This window comes from Myotis yumanensis, unplaced genomic scaffold (genome assembly GCF_028538775.1).
Source record: "Myotis yumanensis isolate MYYU_CA2020_CCGP unplaced genomic scaffold, mMyoYum1.0.hap1 SCAF_18, whole genome shotgun sequence".
Lineage (NCBI taxonomy): Eukaryota > Metazoa > Chordata > Mammalia > Chiroptera > Vespertilionidae > Myotis > Myotis yumanensis.
In genome coordinates, this window is record NW_027223769.1 from 36,759,525 (window position 1) to 36,779,518 (window position 19,994).

Sequence of the window (19,994 nt, forward strand, 5' to 3'; positions counted from 1 at the left end):
AGCACTGAGTGTACAGTCATGAATAAGACAAGCATGGTCTCTGCCCTCAGAGCTTATGATCCCATGGGTAAAGCAGACCTAGAACAAGTAATTGTCAAGTGTAAACACTAGTAAAAAAAAATTCAGGGAGCTATATAAGTGTGTCATAAGAGATCTTAAACCTCTGTGGTGTGTGTGTTTAGGGGCTCAATAATTTGGTCCTAAATAAATTATACTGCATCTATATGTTAGAATAAGAAAGTCCTTAAAAATGTTTTGGAAGATTCTTTAATGACATGGAAAGAGAATCATGGTATAGTAAATGAAAAAAAAAAAAAAAGGTTACAAAATGGTATGTACAGTATAACTCCATTCTTATTATTATATAATGTGTATCTGCAAAGAAAAAGGACCCAACAGTTAACAATTATCTGAATGTACAGCATTAAGGGGGAGGGGGATGTTTACTTTGTGCTTTCCCTACTTCCCTTCCCCTCCCCCAGATTTTCTGTAATACACACATCTTGCTTTTCACTAAGAAAAAGAATTTAAAAATTCATCAAGATGTTATTTTTGCCTAATAATTTGGCAAATGTTATTTCAAAGGACAATACACAGTATTGGTAAGGATTTGGGGTAAATCAACATTCACAAAATGTACCCTGCTAATGGTAGTATCATTTGCTACTAACGGCATCATTATAAACTCGGCAAAACAAAATCCTTTAAAACACAGGAAGTATTTTCACTTCTAGGGATTAAGAAAATCATTAGGGATAAATGCAAAAAAATGCATATATAAACCCAAATGTCTATTTTTAAGTACATGGTTAAATAAGTTACTACATCAGTATGAGCCAATACTAAATTATTAATATTAAAAATCACATTGCAGGATACTCATTGACATAGGTCAGTATTATCAAGGGCAGAAGAGTAAATATTATGCCCCATATAATACTGATTTAATATGAAAATGTATTAGTTTCCTAGGGCTACCATGACATATGCCCACAAACTGGGTGGCTTAAAACAGAAACTTAGTCTCTCACAGTTATGAAGGCTAGCTGGCAGGGTGGCTGATTCTGGAGGCTCCGAAAGAGGATCTGTTCCATGCCTTTCCCAGCATCTGGTGGTTGCTGGCAAGCCTGGGTGTTCCTTGGCTTATAGCGGCATCACTCCAGTCTCTCTTGGTTGTCTCATAACCTTCGTCACTGTGAGTCTCTGTGTGTCTTCTCTTAGGAGAATGCCAGTCACTGGATTAAGGCCCATCCTAATCTATCATGATAGCATCTTAACTAATTACATCTCTCAAGACTATTTTCAAAGAAGGTCATGTTCTGAGGTTTTTCGTTGACATAAATTTTTGTAGGGCACCAATCAGCCCACTACATGTATAGAACATACATATAAAAAAGACTTGACAATCTATACCCACAGTATTTTTATCCCAGGGCGGGTTTAATGAATGACATAAATATTTTTCTGTTTTCCTGCACTTAAAAATAAATAGCTTATGTACTGTAGTTACATTTATGTAGGGATTAAGGTCTCAGTTTATTGTATAAGGTGAAGATTACCTGTAGTCAAATTTCACTCTTTCCCTCCTAGAGCTCACAAAATACAGAACACATAAGTGTATAGTGTATCTTCTCACAAAAACATCCAACACGGCCACTTCTTCCTCCAGCATCGGAGTGGATTACTGGTCTTCTGGGTGAGCACTAGATGAAGTAGTTGGCTTGTGTTTACATGCTATATTGTACGAAAAAAGAAAAAGAGGTTTTCTAAGCATACAAGTATAGTTGAAAGTGTTCAAGTTAAATGAGTGTATCATGAGATTCCACTGTTGAATTTTTTCATCTTTACAAAAAACACTACCAACAACGGCAATAAATTGAGAGTCATAAGACTACATAAGAAATAAAAACTTTACAAGGTTAGGTATATCTGAGTCCTTCTGGATTAAAGGTCCAGGGGAAGAAAACTTAAGGAAATAATAATGTTGTGGATATAATTATTGCCAAATTCTGGCCTTTAAAAATTCTTCCCAAGTATACTTTCTTTTTAAAGATTTAGGACTGTGCTTGCTTTCATAACTTTGAAGATAAATGAACTATATGAAATTCAATCAAAAAAAGAAGTCTTGTCATGTACAGAGGCTGACATCGTGGGTAGTCAAAGAATATGTTTAATAAAAAATAATTAAACTTCCATTTGCTCTATAGAACATCATAGAAAGTAATTTAATAAATTACAAATGACTTTTTAAGACGTTTGCTCAACTACAGAAAGCAAATTCAGACTACACAAAACACAACTGGTAAATATTGCAAATGTCCAAAAGAAAAGTTGGACTAAGACTTGTATCATGAAACCTGAAACAAGGACTATAAATACAAGGCAATAACAGCTATAATTCTTTTAGTAACTACCAACACATACTTGGATATTCTTTCAACGGCAACTTTAGTATTATGTAATTCTACTGATATTTTTCCTTATAACCCTTAACTCTCTACTACCGTATTTGCATGTTTGTTTGTTTTTTAAAAAACCTGATAGCTGGATAACTTTCCCCCATCAACCCAAGAGAATGTTTAAAGTTAATATCAGCCTTAATATTTTTAAAACTGCAATTACCTTATTACATAGAAAGGGAATCACTAAGATGTTAACCAAATTCACTTGAGCATTAATTAGGAAAATACTTTATCTCATAAATTTGATATAAATTAGATTTTAGTGACAAGATCTAGGGCTTTCCCCCCCTTTTTCTTATCTTTCTTTTAATTGGGGAAAAGATTAAAGATCATGTGGTTAGAAGTAGACTGAGGGAAGGGAGCTATGGATGGTGATGAAATACTCCATCGGCAACCTAAGTGTACTGTGTTTGAAAAACTTTGGCTATCTCAAAGGTGTACTCTGGTTAAACAAAAGTGCAATACTGCAAAGGGAAGAGACTAAATGTATAATATATCGTTTTCATGATGAAAAATTACTGCCCACTTCTCCTGGAGGGGCAATTAGAGTGACTATTGCTAAGACATTGCATAAAGGACTAGCAATTCAAAGTACTACTTTGGAAAAATACAAAGATCAATACCATCCCAATGGAACTTCCATAACTTTTGTAAGTACATATAACACTGTCTCTCTAATAAGGGGCTAGTTATTTTACATACAGAAACATAATTTACTGTTAAATGTCTTGTAAAATCCAATATAATTGCTTAATTCATGACAAAGCAATAGAATTCTATCATCAAACATACTGAAAGTTTTTTTTCCAGTGAAAGTGGAGTACATTTTCCACCCTAACTGTATCCCCTTGCAAACTTTATCACTGACTTATTCAAGTACCAGAAGAATGCTAACATTTATCTCTCCTTAGGATATAAGTGGTATTTTACATCCAATTCAGTTGTTTTATATGTATTTGCAGATAAACCTGGACCTCTACCTTGTCAGAATAATAGCAGCTTTAGAAGGAGAAATTGTATCACAAATCAAATATCAGACAAATTTTACACGGTAAATAAAGGGCTCTAAGAAACTGAGCAGAAGCCTTGGGCTTCATTTTGTGGTTTACAGGTATAGCTCGTGTATTTTTTTGAGATTATTCAAAGTGCATTTTCAAAATGGGCGACTCAGCATATTTAATATAAACTGAACACCCAACACTGATTCTGGGCAACATTTCGTCTGCTTACACCTAGAAGAAACTCAAGATGAATTTAGACTGCTTGCATATGTTATCTGTTCATTTTGAAATATTACCATAACGTAAAACACAACTAGGAATCTACACAAAAAAAGCAAACGAACGATCCTTTTACATGAAGTATGCTGTGCTCAAAGTTCTTTTCAGTGGCATTTCATGAGTTTGCCTTTTCAGAACCCTGGGAAGCAGACATTACTCATCTGAGATATAATTATTTCTAATGGGAGGCCAGACTTTGTGAAGTTAAAACTAAGTATGTCTAGAGGGTGCCAAAGTCACATGACACAGGATTATTTTATGACTTGACTTTACTAATATCAGAGTTAAGTTCAGCGAAAAGCAAGTCATATTTCTTGCCAGATTGACATGATATAGAGGACGTGTTTAAAAAACCCCTGAAAACAAGTATAGAATTAGAAATGAATGTAAACTTCCTAAACTAACTCAGCTGAGGTAACAGGTAGCCAGTTAAATTGGCTGATTGGGAAACATTTCTTTTTCCAAACACACTTGTACCTGAATTGGAAACATCAGCAGTGCATCAAAACACTAGAGCATTTTCATGTAATTAAAGCAATGAATGGCGATGTAGATTCTACAGCTTTCATGACATTCATTAGCTGCCCAAATTATTGCTGAGTTTTGATCTGTAAATTATAGGTGTCAAGGAGGCTGTAAAACTATATTCAAATTAAATCAGTAATATGCATAAAGTATTCTGTGTTCACTGCAAATATATTAAATATACAACTCTTATTGAGCATAATTTTCATAAAATTAACCCCCAACAAAATTATAATGCCTTTTGTTGTAATTTTACACCTTTATGTAGTTGATAGTACATACGAGTTCAAAAACTTATGAACCTTAAGAAATATTACATGCAAAATGTCTCTGATAGCAGTTTGCACTTCTAAACAAATAACTGAAATGTTCGGTCAGTAAGTTATGGATGCACTCCACACTGGGGTATTTACAATGAATGATTAAAGAAAAAAAAATCCAAAACAAGTTCATAATTTAAGCATCGTCTAGGAATCAGTCTTCGTTACTAGAATCTGAGTCCTCGGATGACGACGAGGTACTGTCAGATCCAGAGGAAGCATCGGCTTTCTCTGAACCCTCATCTGTGCTGTTTTCATTGAGAGGACTCGGCTCGGTTCCCCCTTTGTCTTCCTGATCGCTAACTCTGGAATCTTCTTCCTTTACTTCCACAGACTTAGACGAGCCTAAGTCACTGCTCTTGCTTTTCTGTACATCAAAAGTATTGGACTGGGACAAAGCTGGAATATGAAGATTAAGGCCTGGAGTGAGAAGCCCTGGATAGAGTATATTAGATAGTAGCAGTGGGTTAAGAGCTAGGGAGTTGGCAGCTGCAGCTGCATTTAATGCAGCAGTAGAGGATGTTGAAGGAGAACTTGACACAGAGTTTTCTCCACCATTCTCTGAATTTTGGCTCTCTGTCCTTTCTTTTTTTCCTTCTAGCTCCTTACAGTCATTTCCCTTTTTCTCTTCTGGTCCAGATTCTGCAGGCTTTGTCAAGAGTCCGCCCATGCCCAACAGATTTGGTAATCCAGGCATTCCTGACAGCAGCATGGGGAACATGGCGGCCACGTTTTTAGCTTCTCCTCCAGAAGAAAGGCCGGCAGGCATTCCCATCAGCCCTGCGGTTACTTGCAGTGACTGCAAGTTTTGTAGGTTTTGTTGTAAGGCCTGAAGAGTTGTGAGATCCATACCTGGAAGTAATCCATTGGCTAACAAAGGACTGCCTGCAACACTGGTGGCATTGGCAGCCGCCGCCGCGGCCGTGGCCTTCGCAATTCCACTTTTAGGCCGTCTCCCTCGCCTGCTTACTTCCTCTCTCACAACAGGGCCAGTGAGAATACGTTCGTACATACTTTCTGGGAGAAATCCCTGAAAAAGAAAATCATTAATAACAGCTATATTAAAATCAATAGCTATTATCTTGTGATACAAGTAACCTATTAAAAATAGATAATTAATAAACTTTGTATGCATAGAAAAATCAATCATGCAAGAGTTCTCCTAATTTCTTACTATTTTTAGTGGTTTGAAACAGCTCTTCCACCTCTCATTTATCATAAGAGAGCGTAGAGGCTTCTAGCTTTCCTCCATATGGGGACACATTCATTTGTAGAATAATTCCAGAAAATGGAAAGTCCAAAGAAATTGTTTCTTGAGGGTTACTCCCTACACCCTTACATGTTTTATATCAGGAACTGTTCTGGAAGACTAAAGAAGTGCCCTTATTCTAATCTGGAATAACAATAAGGAAAGGACAGAAGAAGTGAGTGGGAGGTTAAGGTTAAAGAGATGCTTCATATGAATTTTTTTTACTATCTCTTTGGGAATTAGGGGCACAGCAAAGCTGAAAAAGATACTCAACAGGGGGAAAATCCCTTAGCTCAAAACTGCAGCAGCACCTGCAGACTGGGAAGCGTCAAGTCCAGGACAATGGAGAATAATCTATACTACTTTCTTATTATTCTCCGTGACTTTTTCGGACTCAAAAATCCTAGAAGTTTTAGGAGTTTAGTACCTCCAGACCAGCATTGTCCAACAGAAAGATAATTTAAGTTACATAAGCAATTTTAAATTTTCTAGTAGCAACATTAAAAGGTAAAATAGAAATAGGTGACAGTTTTAGTAATATAATCTATTTAACATAATATAAGCAAAATATCAGTTTAATATGTAATCTGTGAGAATTATGAGATTTCTTTTTTCTAAACCAAGTCTTCAAAATCCAAAGCCAGTGTTTTACTCTTACAACACATTTTAATTCAGACTCGTCATATTTCAAATGCTCCATAGCCACACGGGCCTAGAGGCTACCATCTGTGACAGTTCAGTTCTAGACAATTGTTTGAAGTCATCTCATGGGATTGTTTTTAAATTTTGTTTTGAATGGAACAACTTATTTGTCCTCTTTATATAAGCACTAGGCTCCACAGCAAAAAACAACAAAAGTATGCAAAGAAAAAGAACATCGCATCTGCAACTCCACCACTCAGAGAGAACCACTGCAAATGTTTCAGGATGTGTGCTTCCATTTTTCTTTTGTACACAAATACAAATTCTACAATTCTCCCCACCTCCTTTTCTAAAATAAAATGGAATCACACTGAACATAGTTGTATAACCTGTACTTTTCGTTTGGACACCTACAGAAATAACAGCTATTATTCACTCAGCACTGACCTCGTGGTTAGGCCTGGCTATTCCAAGAGATGAACTACTATCTCATTTAACAGACTGTGAACTTTCTCTGCCTTCTCATTAGATGTGCCTCTAAGATACAATTTTTCAAATATTTGCATGGTTTTCTAACATATGGGTAAACTACTAGCATATTTCCAATTTTATAATACTATATTATGACTTTTATGTAGTTCTTTCCCCACATCTGTGATTATTCTTTGTGGCACTGTTCAGAGATATAATTAAATGGCATCTAACTTTTTAAATGATATCTGAGTTAGTGTTTATGAAATACTCACAGATTGTTTAACAACATCTCCCCATTCAGGAGCGACTCCATATTCTGAATTTTCTTTCAGGAATCTACACAAATCTTTCAGAGGAGGAGCAAATGCACCTCCAACCTGTAAACAAAAGGACTCACAGTGATAAATATTATAAATCTGTCACGGTTGTGAAGAGAGAGTTGTCCCGTTTCATCATGGTTTCTCCACCTTTGCACTACAGACAGTTTGGAATTGTGGTGTGGGAGATGGTCCTGTGTACTGTACAGTTTATCAGCATCCTCAGCCTCTACCCACTAGAGGTCAACAGCATCCTCCCACTGCCCTCTCCCGCTACCGCCCCAACACCCACCTCACTACTCGAGTGGCTATCAAAAATGTCTCCAGACATTACCAAGTATCCTGGAGGACAAAACCGCCCCTGTGGAGAACCACTGCCGTGGATGTAGTGTTTTGGGCCGTGCCAATGCTCAGGCACAGCTAGTAAAGTGCTGTCTTTATTCATTCAACAGCTTAACCAAAGATATAAAATTACAGTCCACGCCTTTCCCCACAAATCTGCTAGGCTTAACCCATTTCCAGACGTGTTAGAAAATACTGCATAATGAACAGTGTTTTAGAGAGCGCTTAAATATTGAACCCATAGAAAAGAACAGCAAAGATATAAATACCTTTCTGGCATTTCTTCTGTTAATCAGCTGGACACGTTCTTCCCCAGTGAGACTGTTGACATCTAGTTTATTGGGGTTTCTACAGCGATGCCTTTTTTGTTTGGGCCTCCCTTCATGGAGCTGCATTCTCTAAAACAAAAGACGCAGAAAGAGCCTTAAAATCTTCACTTGTGCAAACAGTACAATGAGCTGATTAATCTGGTAATAATGAAGATATGTCACTTATTGTAACATATCTTACAGGTTATAGCTTCAATATTTCATATAGGAGAATTCACCCATTAGTTAAACTCTAAAAATATGTAACCTTTAAATATTCTTATACTTAATATAACAATATTAAATACGACTTTAAAAATTATTGCACGAATCTTTTCCTCCAATGATAAATCTAAACATTATTCTAGGCCATCATAAGGATAATGCATCATGATCATTCTAGGTGAGAGTAGGCTCCCAACATAAAGACATTGCTAGTTCCTTCTTTAATGCCTTCAAAGACCACTGTGTCCCTAGAGCACTGCTTAAAGAAGTTACCAATAATGCTGGGACAGCTTCCTCTAAATTGTAGAGTTCTTCACTTCTTTTCCTGGCAAATTTCACCCAAAACATCAGATTTTCTCTGGGCTCTGACTCAATTTATATGTGCGCCAGGTGGGCTAGTGGCTTTCATTTCTCGTCATCTCACCGACAGACTTTCTTATCTCTTCTCATATAATTGTCACAATACTCAAAGACATTACTCTTATTTTACAAATGAGACTTCAGGCTCAGAGTTCATCTCCCTCAAGGTCCTGCAGCCTGTGAGTGGCAATATCTTGCAATAACAACTTTTTTGGAGACCCTTCCCCCCTTCCCACGACTCTTTCCCCCTTCTCCCATAAGGGAGTCTGTACTTGTTCTTCAAAAAATCTCCACCTTTGCTATAAAAAACAAAACAACTCTTTCCATCAAACCATGCTGCTTAGTTTTGCAACTGTCAACAAAACAGGGCTGGATATTTGTAGCTCCTTCCAGCCAATCAGAACACTTAAAGGGACTAATGCTCAAACTCTTCAGCGTGGCATACCAATCCCACCACAGCCAGAATCTAATTCAACCTTTTCATCCAGTTACTATTCCCCCCCAAATTCCCTCACAAATTCAGAATATCAAACTGGTCATTATTTTATGAATATGCCTTACACTCCTATTCTCATTTAACTCTCTTCATAATTGTTTTATAATGCCTAGAATATGCTCCTCTGTAATAACATGGTCAAATGCCCAGTAATTTGTTTATGATCCGTCAGTGACATGTCAACTCTATTTTCCTTCTGTCTTTCCCCAGATACTTTACTCTGCCTATACAGAGTAATCATTCTTTTATCTGCTTCCCTGGCATTTTATACATACCCCTGTTACAGTATATATACACCATGTTATAATTATTTAGCTATAGATATATCACAATATCACATGTGATCATTAAATCGTTAAAGTATTCTAGGAAAGTTAAACTAGTTATTATTTCATATTCTTTATTGTAATAAAAGCTGCTTTAAAAAGTGTTAAAATCTTAACAAAATTATACAAAACATTATAATATAAAGTTCATTTGCAGTGAAAAATAATAAATGGATACAAGTTTAAACAATAAAGATTCCTTTGCCGCAATAAGAGAAAGGTATGAGAATCTTTTAAAATAGCAACCAGCACACAATAGTTTTAATAAAAATTTACTGACAATACATATTATTTTGTAACCTGTAAAGTTATAGCGCTAAACTAACAATTCTCATTATTTTTTTAATTGAAATGTTCATTCCATGACTGCTCACCAGATTAGTGAAAACCCCTTTTAGAATTATAAGAGCTTTATTTGGCCTTTTGTTTAAAATCAAAAGGAATTACATGAAAGCTCAAGAATTTGTGGTATCCTTTGAGAAAAACGAGAGATCTGACAGAAATTCAACAACCAAGACCGAGGGCCTCTGTTCCAGACTAGTAGGTCATTTCATGGTGACAGTAATAGAAATGTAAAATTTTGAACTAAATATCTATTACAGATACAAATACATTAAAATATGCATTACAGACACAGCCCCATTCTAGGCACTGGAGTTTTTATACTTCCTTTTCATTAAACAAAAAAACAAGGTAATTAATTTTCTTTTTCTTAATGAAATAATAATCACTGTGCATATAGACTTCAGATTTTCATTTCTTAATGACTGACTCAATAAATATATACAGGGAGCCAGATACTCTTCTATGTATCAGGAATGATGTGCTAAGTGCTTGGGATACAAAGGTGAATAGGACACAGTCCTTAAGAAGCTCACAGGGTAGTAGAGAGACTCAATGTCTTATCCATTTACTATTCATAACGGAGGCAGATGGAGCAGGCCTGCTAGGGTCACTGTATAAAGGATATGCTTTACTCTTTTTCTTAATAAAGTACAGAGAAATGTCAAGGGGGATGGGCACAAAATTTGGTACATCAGTATCTGTAAGTAACATATTGCAAAATGAAATAATATGTTTCTATGAGTGAGAAGAGCCAAATGCTCATAAGGTAGTGAGCAGTATTTCAGGGATATGCAAAAAGAAAATGAAATATAACAATTCTGCCCTAGCTGGTTTGGCTCAGTGGATAGAGCATCGGCCTGCAGACTGAAGGGTCCCGGGTTCGATTCTGGTCAAGGGCACATGCCCAGGTTGCGGGCAAATAAAAAAAGAAATATAATGATTTTCATCTTTGATTAATGTAACTAATTGTGCATCTGGAGAGACACAGCTGTATCCTTATAACTTGAAGAAGAGCTTAAGACTAGTAGTTTATTTATTTGTTTATTTTTTATTAAATCTTTATGTTGAAAGTATTACATATATCCTTTTTCTTCCATTGACCTCTTGTAGCCCGCCCAAAAGTACTAGTTTAGATACTGAATTTAAGACTTTTTAGTTGCTGAAACCGGTTTGGCTCAGTGGATAGAGCGTTGGCCTGCGGACTGAAGGGTCCCAGGTTCGATTCCGGTCAAGGGCATGTACCTGGGTTGCGGGCACATCCCCAACCTGGGTTGTGGGCACATCCCCGGTGGGAGATGTGCAGGAGGCAGCTGGTCGATGTTCCTCTCTCATCGATGTTTCTAACTCTCTATCTCTCTCTCCCTTCCTCTCTGTAAAAAATCAATGAAATATATTTAAAAAAAAAAAATTAGCTATGAGGCCTTAGACAATGTACTTGAAATTTCTTTATCTATAAAATAGTCATAACAATGCCATTTTGATAAAGTTGTATTAAATGATATAATACATGTTAAGTGCTAAGTGTAAAGACAAGCACAGCTAAATCTCAATAAATGTTAGCAATGACCATTATTATTATTTTAAAACAAGCCCCTTGCGGGGAAGGACGCGAAGTTTTTTGTCTCTACAGCCTGTACTGAGTCTAGCAGTACTCTGTGTTATCAAAGGTGATTTTTCTTGTTAAATACTTGTGGAACACAGAACGGAAAAATGAAAAATGACACTGGATTGTATCATGGGGAAGGTCGTAATTATTTCTTTCTGTGAATTTTCCCCTAAGTCTTGGGCAGAATACATATTTAATATAAGTGGGTGAGAATTTAAGCTTCATCATTATAGGTTTGGTAAATCACAGAAATAACATATACCAAGATTTGCAAAGGATCACCTACAGGTATAAAAGCTCCTAAATCTTCCACATAACCTGGGTGCTCCTTAAGCCATTTTTCCAAATCCTTTCTCTTCGGTGCATCATCACCAGCAAGTCTTGTTCCATCTTTCAGGTGAATGACTGGGACTGGACTTTCTGTGTCAGGAATGCCTTGAGGCTGAGGATAGGACAATGCTGGGTTTATCCCTGGAGTAATTTGGGAGGTGGTTAAGCCCAAAGTGACCTGGAGAAAACACCAAATGAAAATGTTATTTCCATGCTTATTATTCTAATTTTGTTCTAACAAAAGATTTCCTTTTGAACAATAAAAAAATAAGTTGTTGTTTAAACATCTAAAAAATCTTTCAAATTTAAGATTTTCATGAATCTTGGCCAGTGTGGAATTCTACTGAGATACAATCTAAAACTATGTAGTGTACTTCTAATTTCCTAATTATTAGTCTACAAAACATTCACAAAACAGTAATATATAAGTTTCTTTGGTTGAATTTTGCCCTCAAGGATCATTAGTTTTTAAGTGTATTTTTACTTACGTGATTGGGTGGTTTATTTTTGTTAAAAAAGAGGATGTCAACACCTTCTACATTCTTCCTCCTTCCCCGCCTTTTTTTGACTATAGGCTGGTTGTCTAATATAACTCCATTGGCACCAGCAGCAGATTGACTGGAAGTACCTAATCAAATTTAAAATGAAAAATAGTGATAAAAATCTTGTTCTTAAACATATTAAAAGCAATCACTTTTTTAAATACATGGAAGTGTTAGTTCTAGTTTATATGTCCTAAATCAAGCAATTTTTATGACTAAAAACACCAACAATTTGTCATTTAAAAATTTGGAGAACTGTAATTTGAGGCCTCTTTTAACCTTTGATTTATTTACTAATATTACCCCCCCCCAGATATTCACTTATCTTCTAATACTTCCCCTTTTAGAGGTAGAAGCATGCCTTTCTTGTGTACAAGATAAACCTTTCCCTTTTCTTTGAATCCATTTATTCCTACTTTTGTGAGCAGCCTGTTTTATAACTTATCTTTGCTTCCTTGTGCCAAAATGTCTTGTTCTACATTAAATTCTTCTAAACTTAAAAACATGGCCTAACTCAAAAAAATGAAAAATGAACAACTTTTGCCTTTTTTACAACTTTTAAGATGTTTAAAACGTTTGTCTCTATTGTGTTCCTCTTTATTTCAATGAACTCATTCCTGAATTTCCTATAGTCCATTCTGCCCCAGCCAACTTAAGGTATTTTCTTTAACATCACCACTAACTGTTTAGTTACAAAATTAAACTGACCTTTCTCTTTGCTTATTTCATTAGGCACTTGATCAAATAAAAAATGTTTAAAAGACATATAAATGAAACAGTTCCATGCATTCAGTCATTCCAATAAGTACATATTTATCAATACCTTCGTACAAGGTACTACGATAGTTCAAAGAAGAGTAAGAACGCAGTTCCTTTCCTTCAAGAGTATTATAGAATCTAGAGCACTCTTACTAAGAGAAAATATAATTAAGGATCAGATCTTTGTTTTAAATGGTTCACAGTGTGAAATATATTTTCAATCATTCAGGGAGAATTTTTTGAGTAAGTCCTGTGAATCCCTGAAATTAGCATACCCTTTGGCTGACTGTACAACCGTATAAAAGTTACCTATCTTCCTACTTCTCAGTTTCAAAAAAGTGCTTAAATTCAAATCATACAGTAACAAGTAACTAATTGCAACAATTAAACATCATTTTTGCATATAAATGCTTTCATTATGCCCACACAGTAAATTTTATTATAATCAGATTAACAAATTATTATCCAATTCAAATTAAGGATTTGAAAATTCTTTCACTATAGTATATTTTAACTGTAATAAACTTTCTTAATTTAATGTACCACTTTCTGTTTTATAAGAACTTCTCAGGGCCTCCTATTCTAATGTAAATGAAATGTCTTATATTAACCCCCATTCCTGCATGAACACTAACACCAATACCTCCCCAGCTCAGCTTTTTTTTTTTTAAATATATTTTTATTGATTTCAGAGAGGAAGGCAGAGGGAGAGATAGAAACATTGGTGATGAGAGAGAATCATTGATCGGCTGCCTCCTGCACGCCCTAACTGGGGATCGAGCCTGCAACCTGGGAATGTGCCCTATCCACAGAGCCAAACCAGCTAGGGCCCCAGCTCAGTTTTTTATGTTGCCCATAACCAAGATTCACCTTCCTAAGTAGGCTCTGATCTTACACAAATCTCGCTCCAATAACAATCTTGTTCCTGCACGTGTCCCATGAGAATAAAAGACCATTCTTTCAGGGATGAGACATGTTATTCCTGTATCTTGTGGCTACCTTCACTATACTGTCTCTATAATCTTTCCAAAGCTTCTCACTTTAACTTCCTCTACCAAACACCATTCACGAGTGACTTAAGTGTTTTTCTTTAAATTTATAATTTATTCTCATGTTGAAATACTATCTGAACTCTTATCTGAATAAAGTTACTTGGTAAAATGATATTTTCACCCAAATATATAAGCTCCCAAAACTAAATTGGCCTCTATGCTTCAACACTGAAGGACAAGTGACTTTTTATTATGAGAGCAGATAAAAGAGGCTTCGGAAATGAGAGGAAATACTTCATGCTAAGGCAGTTACTACCAGGATATTCACCTGACACGGGCGTACACTTTGCAACACTGGCGAGGCATGTCTCAGAAGCACCTTGGAGCTCTCGCAGCCGAGGGAGGTGCTGCTGCTGGCCCAGCCCACAGTCTTCAGTGTCGGGTGGCCTTTTCTGAGCAAATCCTTGCTTCTGAAATGTCAGCTTCAAACCACCTTCCTGGGAAACAATCACCATTATTAAGTAAGGAACAATTTACATAATCTCATTGCAGGATTCCTAGAGAAATGTTTTACTTAGAAAAAGTGAAGTAACCCTGAAATATTAAGTTATCTCTCTTTTGCTCATAAATCAATTGAAGAAAACATTAAATCAATATCTATCTGAAGTGGAAAAAAAAAATCCAGGCACTATACACACTTTTATGAGCAAAACAAAGTTTTTCACATGACCAATATACACTGTAACTTTCAGCTATGGACATACATCTCTATATACGTTATTCAAATGACATTTTAGAGAGTGTAAGACACTGAGTAATAAATTTTGCTTCAAAAACCACATAGAAAAAAATGAAAGGTTACTGAAAACAGGGCATGCTAAATGTTTAAAACAGAAAGTGCACTGACATACCATTGAAAGATTATATAGAAGAACCGAAACATTAGAAACTGTCAGACTGTTTAAGAAAGCATCTTGATCAGCAGAAGGACTATTTTCAGAAGTATAGGTAGAGAAACATATTTAATGATGATCCCTCTAGTAGAGTATTCAAGTTTAACAACCTGGATATCAAAAGGAAAATAATCCAAATACCAGAAAACAAGTATGTGAAGGAAGTAAGAGTAAGAGCAGGCAGCCATTTGCAGGAAAAGCATGCTGCACACCACAATCGCAACCAGGCCCTAGGGCAATAAAAATACACATACGTCTTTGATTTTCACTGTAAACTCCTTTTCTCGTACATGCTTCTTCACCTTTGACATCTGTGCTGACTGATCATGTTCTTCCTTCACACCGGCACGGGGAGGAGTGGGCACACTGGGCTCGCGAAGCTCTGTGGCTGCGCCCGGGCTGTCCAGCAGCTTTGTGGTATAGAAAGAAGCCACTGTGTTGGCATCGTAACTTCTTCTAGCTGAAGGCCACTTCCCTTTCAGAACTGTTTGACAAATACTGTCCAACCGGTTAATCATCACACGATCCTGGAAGAGCATACCACATCCAAGTTTAATTTTAATAATTAGGCCAGACCTTTGGATACCAAATGGCTCCAAGCCTTGCTGCATCTAACGCTAACAATAGATGTGTATTTGGTATGCATATTCTCAGACACATATCACAATTCTGTATGAAGTTATTCAAACACAAATTCCCACTGGTGAAGTTAAAAAATATATTATAAAGATACTTTTCTATAGTTTTGTTTTTATAATGACAAAAATAATACAGGTTCCCTGTAAAAATAAATTCAAACAACCCAGAAGTACATCAAAGAGTAGAGAGTTCTCTATTCCTCCATGTCCCAACATCACTTCCAAAGGTAAATAGTCTTGTACTAGACTACTCATATACTGGAAGAATTGTATTAATCCAATCGAAACTCTTGCCACTGAATATACGTACACTTAAATGACCTTTTCCCTTCTTCCCCCTTGGGTCAGAACTTGCTACGATTAATTTCTCCAAGGAGGCTCAGTTGAAAGCACTCATTTAGTAAAGAAGCACTTGAATATTAATTTCTTTATGGACAAAATAATTCATTTTCTTTTACTCTAGACATTCTAAGGTTATATTGAGAAACATACACATTTAAGCAGATCTAATTTATTTAATAGTAGTACTTGATATTTTTAATGCCAACACTAAAACGTTATCCTACATTTTGAGTGACCTGTTTTTCTACATAATAAAGCAATATAGAAAAATGCTAAAAAAGGAGAACTATTTCAACAAGGAAATATTAATTTGCCTTTGGCCAATAGGAAGCTGCCAGCATGTATCCACTGTGTAAGATGTAGGCAGACTCTGGTGTCCCATTGTTCATCTGGAAGCTGTCCTGGGTCTCATCCTGGGTAGTGCTCAGTGATGCAACGCTTTCTTCATCATAGGCTTTCATGTGAGGGGTACCTCCTGCTAACAACAATTGAAACTGTCTAATCAGACTATAAACTTCAAATCTCATATAATTATTCAGATACATCTGAAAAAGTTAGAAGCAAAAAATAGTAAAAAAAGAAAAAATTCAAGTAGAATACAATACTCATCATTTTAAAAATTAGCACAAAAGTAAAATAAATGACACTAAGAAGTTTGAGGACAGGGGTAACAGAACACCCTTTAATGCATAAGAATCTGACCCTCATTTAACTCTCTAGATCTGTTTCCCCAATACAGGTAAGCAGCAGGTTGATAGCCTATCTCTGGACTGAGAGAACCCTAAGTATCAGGTGGGGATACTGTAACTCTCGAGGAAAGGACTGTTGTAAATTGGGCGTGCCCCATGGGCAGCCCTGAAATGTATGCCTATGCAGCTGCTCTGGGAGATTCCAGCCTCTGTGAGGTATGGAGGCTCTTTAAGCCCGAGTGTCCACTGGGCCCACGTGATGTTAACTCACTTACTTGTAGCCGAACTGGACTGCTGCCAGGGTGCCTGCACAAGAAGACCACTGCCCACTCCTCTGCTGAGAGTTCCTATCCTGCATCTTCCTGAGTAGACAGCTGCCAAGTAGGGCCTAGGACACTCTTATTGGTCTGACTGCTTAATCAAAGAATCCTGGTGGTTGTTATAGAACATTATCTTCATTTATTTACTGATCAACTTGTTCCAGTAAAACTATAATACTAAATTTAAGGCAATCACAAGGAAATAAAATTACTGTGTTAATACCTCTGTTTGACAAACTCAGTTGGCAATGACCTGGAAATTAAAGTAATTCTAGTTTCCTTTTCAATAGTGCTTCTCTAAGAAAATCTGTAGACATAACATGTAAGCTAACAATTTTAAACACCCTTGTTATCAAAACCAATTTTTTTCCTTTCACCTGTAATCCTGTCTTAAAATAGCAACAGCTCTTTATGCATATACCTCGCTTTTGGACTTCCTCTTCTTCACTGTCACTTTCTTCTGATGACGATGAAGAGGAGGAGGAGGAGGAGGAAGACGATGAGGATGAAGACGATGCTGAAGAACAAGAGGAGGATGAAGAAGAACTGGAGCCTGAACGAGAGTGGGAACAAGAGGAGGAGGAAGACGAGGAAGACGACGATCTGGAAGAACAGGAGGACCTCTCGGAATCAGAGTCAGAGTCTGAACTAGATGCTGACCCTCTTTTGTGGACACGCTGTTTGTTAGACGCAGGGTTTGGAGTCAGGGGTTCTGTTCTGGCGGCAACCATGCGTCTATCTGCTTCCCCTTTCCCGCCAGATTTCTGGTCTCCAGCAGCCTGTGGTAAAACACCATTCTTTGGACTTACAGGCTCAGACTTTATTAGTGTCCTGGTTTCCTCAGAAGACATGGATTCCTCTTCCGAAGACTGAGGCTCCTCTTTAAGGTTTTCACTTTTCCCTTTCAGGTCCTCTAGAGCAGTACCTTTAGCATCTAGGATCCTAGGTAGAGAGGTCAGAGGAGAAGCAGAAAGTGCTACTTGATATTGCTGTAACAGCGGCGTGGAGGTCCTTGAATGAGCCATCCTATTCTGACTGTAGTTCCTCTGTGCTGCCATAAATGAGAGTTCAGGATCACGAAGGATGTGATAGTCTGTTCGGCTCACCCCGTGTTTAGCGGCTCCAATAAGCAAGTCCCTATCATGAGGGCCACATTCCCACCAGACTGGCAAGTCTGGATTTGGATGGCAAAGCTTCAAGCGTTCACACAATTGCGGGTGGCGGAGCGCCTGTTCCCTTACTTTCCTTAGAAGTTCAATGCGATACAAAGTCCTAGAAGCACGTTCTTCTGTGATTGGCTGAATAAAAATATTTGGATCCACCAATTCTACATTAAAACAGAGCAAAGATATTAACCTCAAAAATAGTTTAGTACAGATTTAAAACAAACAATGCAACTTCTAAAATGTACCTCTACCTCATATCACTGTATAGTTTCCATAATTTCTTTTCAAAATGAGAATATAGTTTAAAAAGAAGTACCAAAAGTCATATAACATAAAATATACGAATACTGAATCTACACAAAGTAAGTAAAACATTATGAATTTTTGGAAGTACGTTAATATAAATAGGAATTTACTTTTAAGAAATTCCTCATGAATCATGTCTTACTATTCTGTGCCTTAATCAAAGAGCAAAACTTAGTTGATCTCACTTATAAATATATAAATTAAAACTGTTAAATGCCCCATAAACAAACGTAAGTCCACATATCCCTAACTTCATGAGGAAACTCAGGCAATACAGAGAACTCACCAAAGGCTTTCTTACAATTTGAAGGAAACACGGGGACATTCGTCAAACACTGTATGAACTACTAGTTTCAGATAATTAATTCAGTTTTAACAGGCTATATTTATTCCTTTTGATGAGGTCATATCTTTGTCAGCAGAGATACTGGCAAAGCAAGAATCTACAGAACTCTCTGATTGGTTTTTGCAACTTTTCTGAAAGTCATTCAAAATAAAAAGGTAAAAACAAACCATGGACTATGCAAAAATCAATATGGAACAGCAAACAAGAGTGTGGGAGTATCTATTCTACTTCCAAGATCTGAGAAGGTGTACAGTGTCCAACAGGTGCACACATCCTAATCATTAGTAAGTAACTAGGGTTATATAAGAAATAACATTTTTTTTCACTCAACTTATGCTATGTTTTTAAGCAATTACTAGACTGTTAGGACACAGAAACTTTTTTATTTTTTATATTTTGTTGATTTTTTACAGAGAAGAAGGGAGAGGGATAGAGAGTTAGAAACATTGATCAGCTGCCTCCTGCACACCCCCTACTGGGGATGTGCCTGCAACCAAGGTACATGCCCTTGACCGGAATCGAACCCAGGACCCTTCAGTCTGTAGGCCGACGTTCTATCCATTGAGCCAAACCAGTTAGGGCAGGACACGGAAACTTTTTAAGTCGTTTGAACCTAATTATTATTTTTTTAAAATATATTTTACTGATTTTTCACAGAGAGGAAAGGAGAGGGATAGTTAGAAACATTGATGAGAGAGCAACATCAATCAGCTGCCTCCTGCACACCTCCTATTAGAGATGTGCCCGCAACCAAGGTACCTGCCCTTGGCCGGAATTGAACCTGGGACATTTCAGTCCGCAGGCCGACGCTCTATCCACTGAGCCAAACCGGTTAGGGTGAACCTAATTATTTATTAAACAGAACTATTAGGCCTCAGGTGCTGTGAAAAATTCAGAGACATTAAGGGCACCGTGAACTGAGGAAGTTTGGGAAACTGAGCTAAGTAAATGAAACCTCACTCACAAGTCTAACAAAAAAGAGCTACCTTTTCAATCATCATTTAGTAACTAACCCTCCCCTGCTCTTTTAAACCTGGAATCAAATGTGGTGAACTTATCGGCCTAGCTTTACACTGTTGTCGGAATGAAGAAGGTAAAAAGGAAACGAGGCCTCTCGGCACCCATCACTAATGGGAGACGCAGCACTATTCATTGTCCAGCTTTTAAAACCCACTCATGGTTACAACAGACCTTGGCTCAGACTAACACCTACTCAAATTACCTGTTATTTGGGGAATCAAGTGATTGGCTACTCTATTTAGCGGACTGACAATAAATCTGTTAGGGGGAAAAAAAGGAAACCAAGTCATGGAATTTAAGTCCTTTGATAATAC

General features: G+C 36.9%; 1 protein-coding gene across 10 annotated transcripts in view; it reads right to left on the bottom strand.

Annotated features, from left to right (window-relative positions):
* Positions 1-251: 251 nt before the first annotated feature.
* CHD9 (chromodomain helicase DNA binding protein 9) overlaps positions 252-19,994 on the bottom strand; it is a 156,470-nt gene continuing 136,727 nt past the window's right edge. For 7 of the 10 annotated variants that reach the window (XM_070398144.1, XM_070398140.1, XM_070398143.1 and 4 more), the window contains 9 exons: positions 17,264-18,169; positions 16,148-16,311; positions 15,108-15,380; positions 14,229-14,397; positions 12,096-12,235; positions 11,564-11,785; positions 7,881-8,009; positions 7,225-7,329; positions 2,148-5,617 (listed from right to left, as the gene is read on the bottom strand). In XM_070398144.1, the coding sequence (XP_070254245.1) occupies positions 4,742-5,617; positions 7,225-7,329; positions 7,881-8,009; positions 11,564-11,785; positions 12,096-12,235; positions 14,229-14,397; positions 15,108-15,380; positions 16,148-16,311; positions 17,264-18,169 (2,984 nt within the window). In that variant the 3' untranslated portion in view covers positions 2,148-4,741. Of the gene's footprint in view, positions 1,735-2,147; positions 5,618-7,224; positions 7,330-7,880; positions 8,010-11,563; positions 11,786-12,095; positions 12,236-14,228; positions 14,398-14,811; positions 14,964-15,107; positions 15,381-16,147; positions 16,312-17,263; positions 18,170-19,994 lie in introns of those variants that run through there. The other 3 variants (XM_070398146.1, XM_070398145.1, XR_011468871.1) reach the window with 3 other exon arrangements.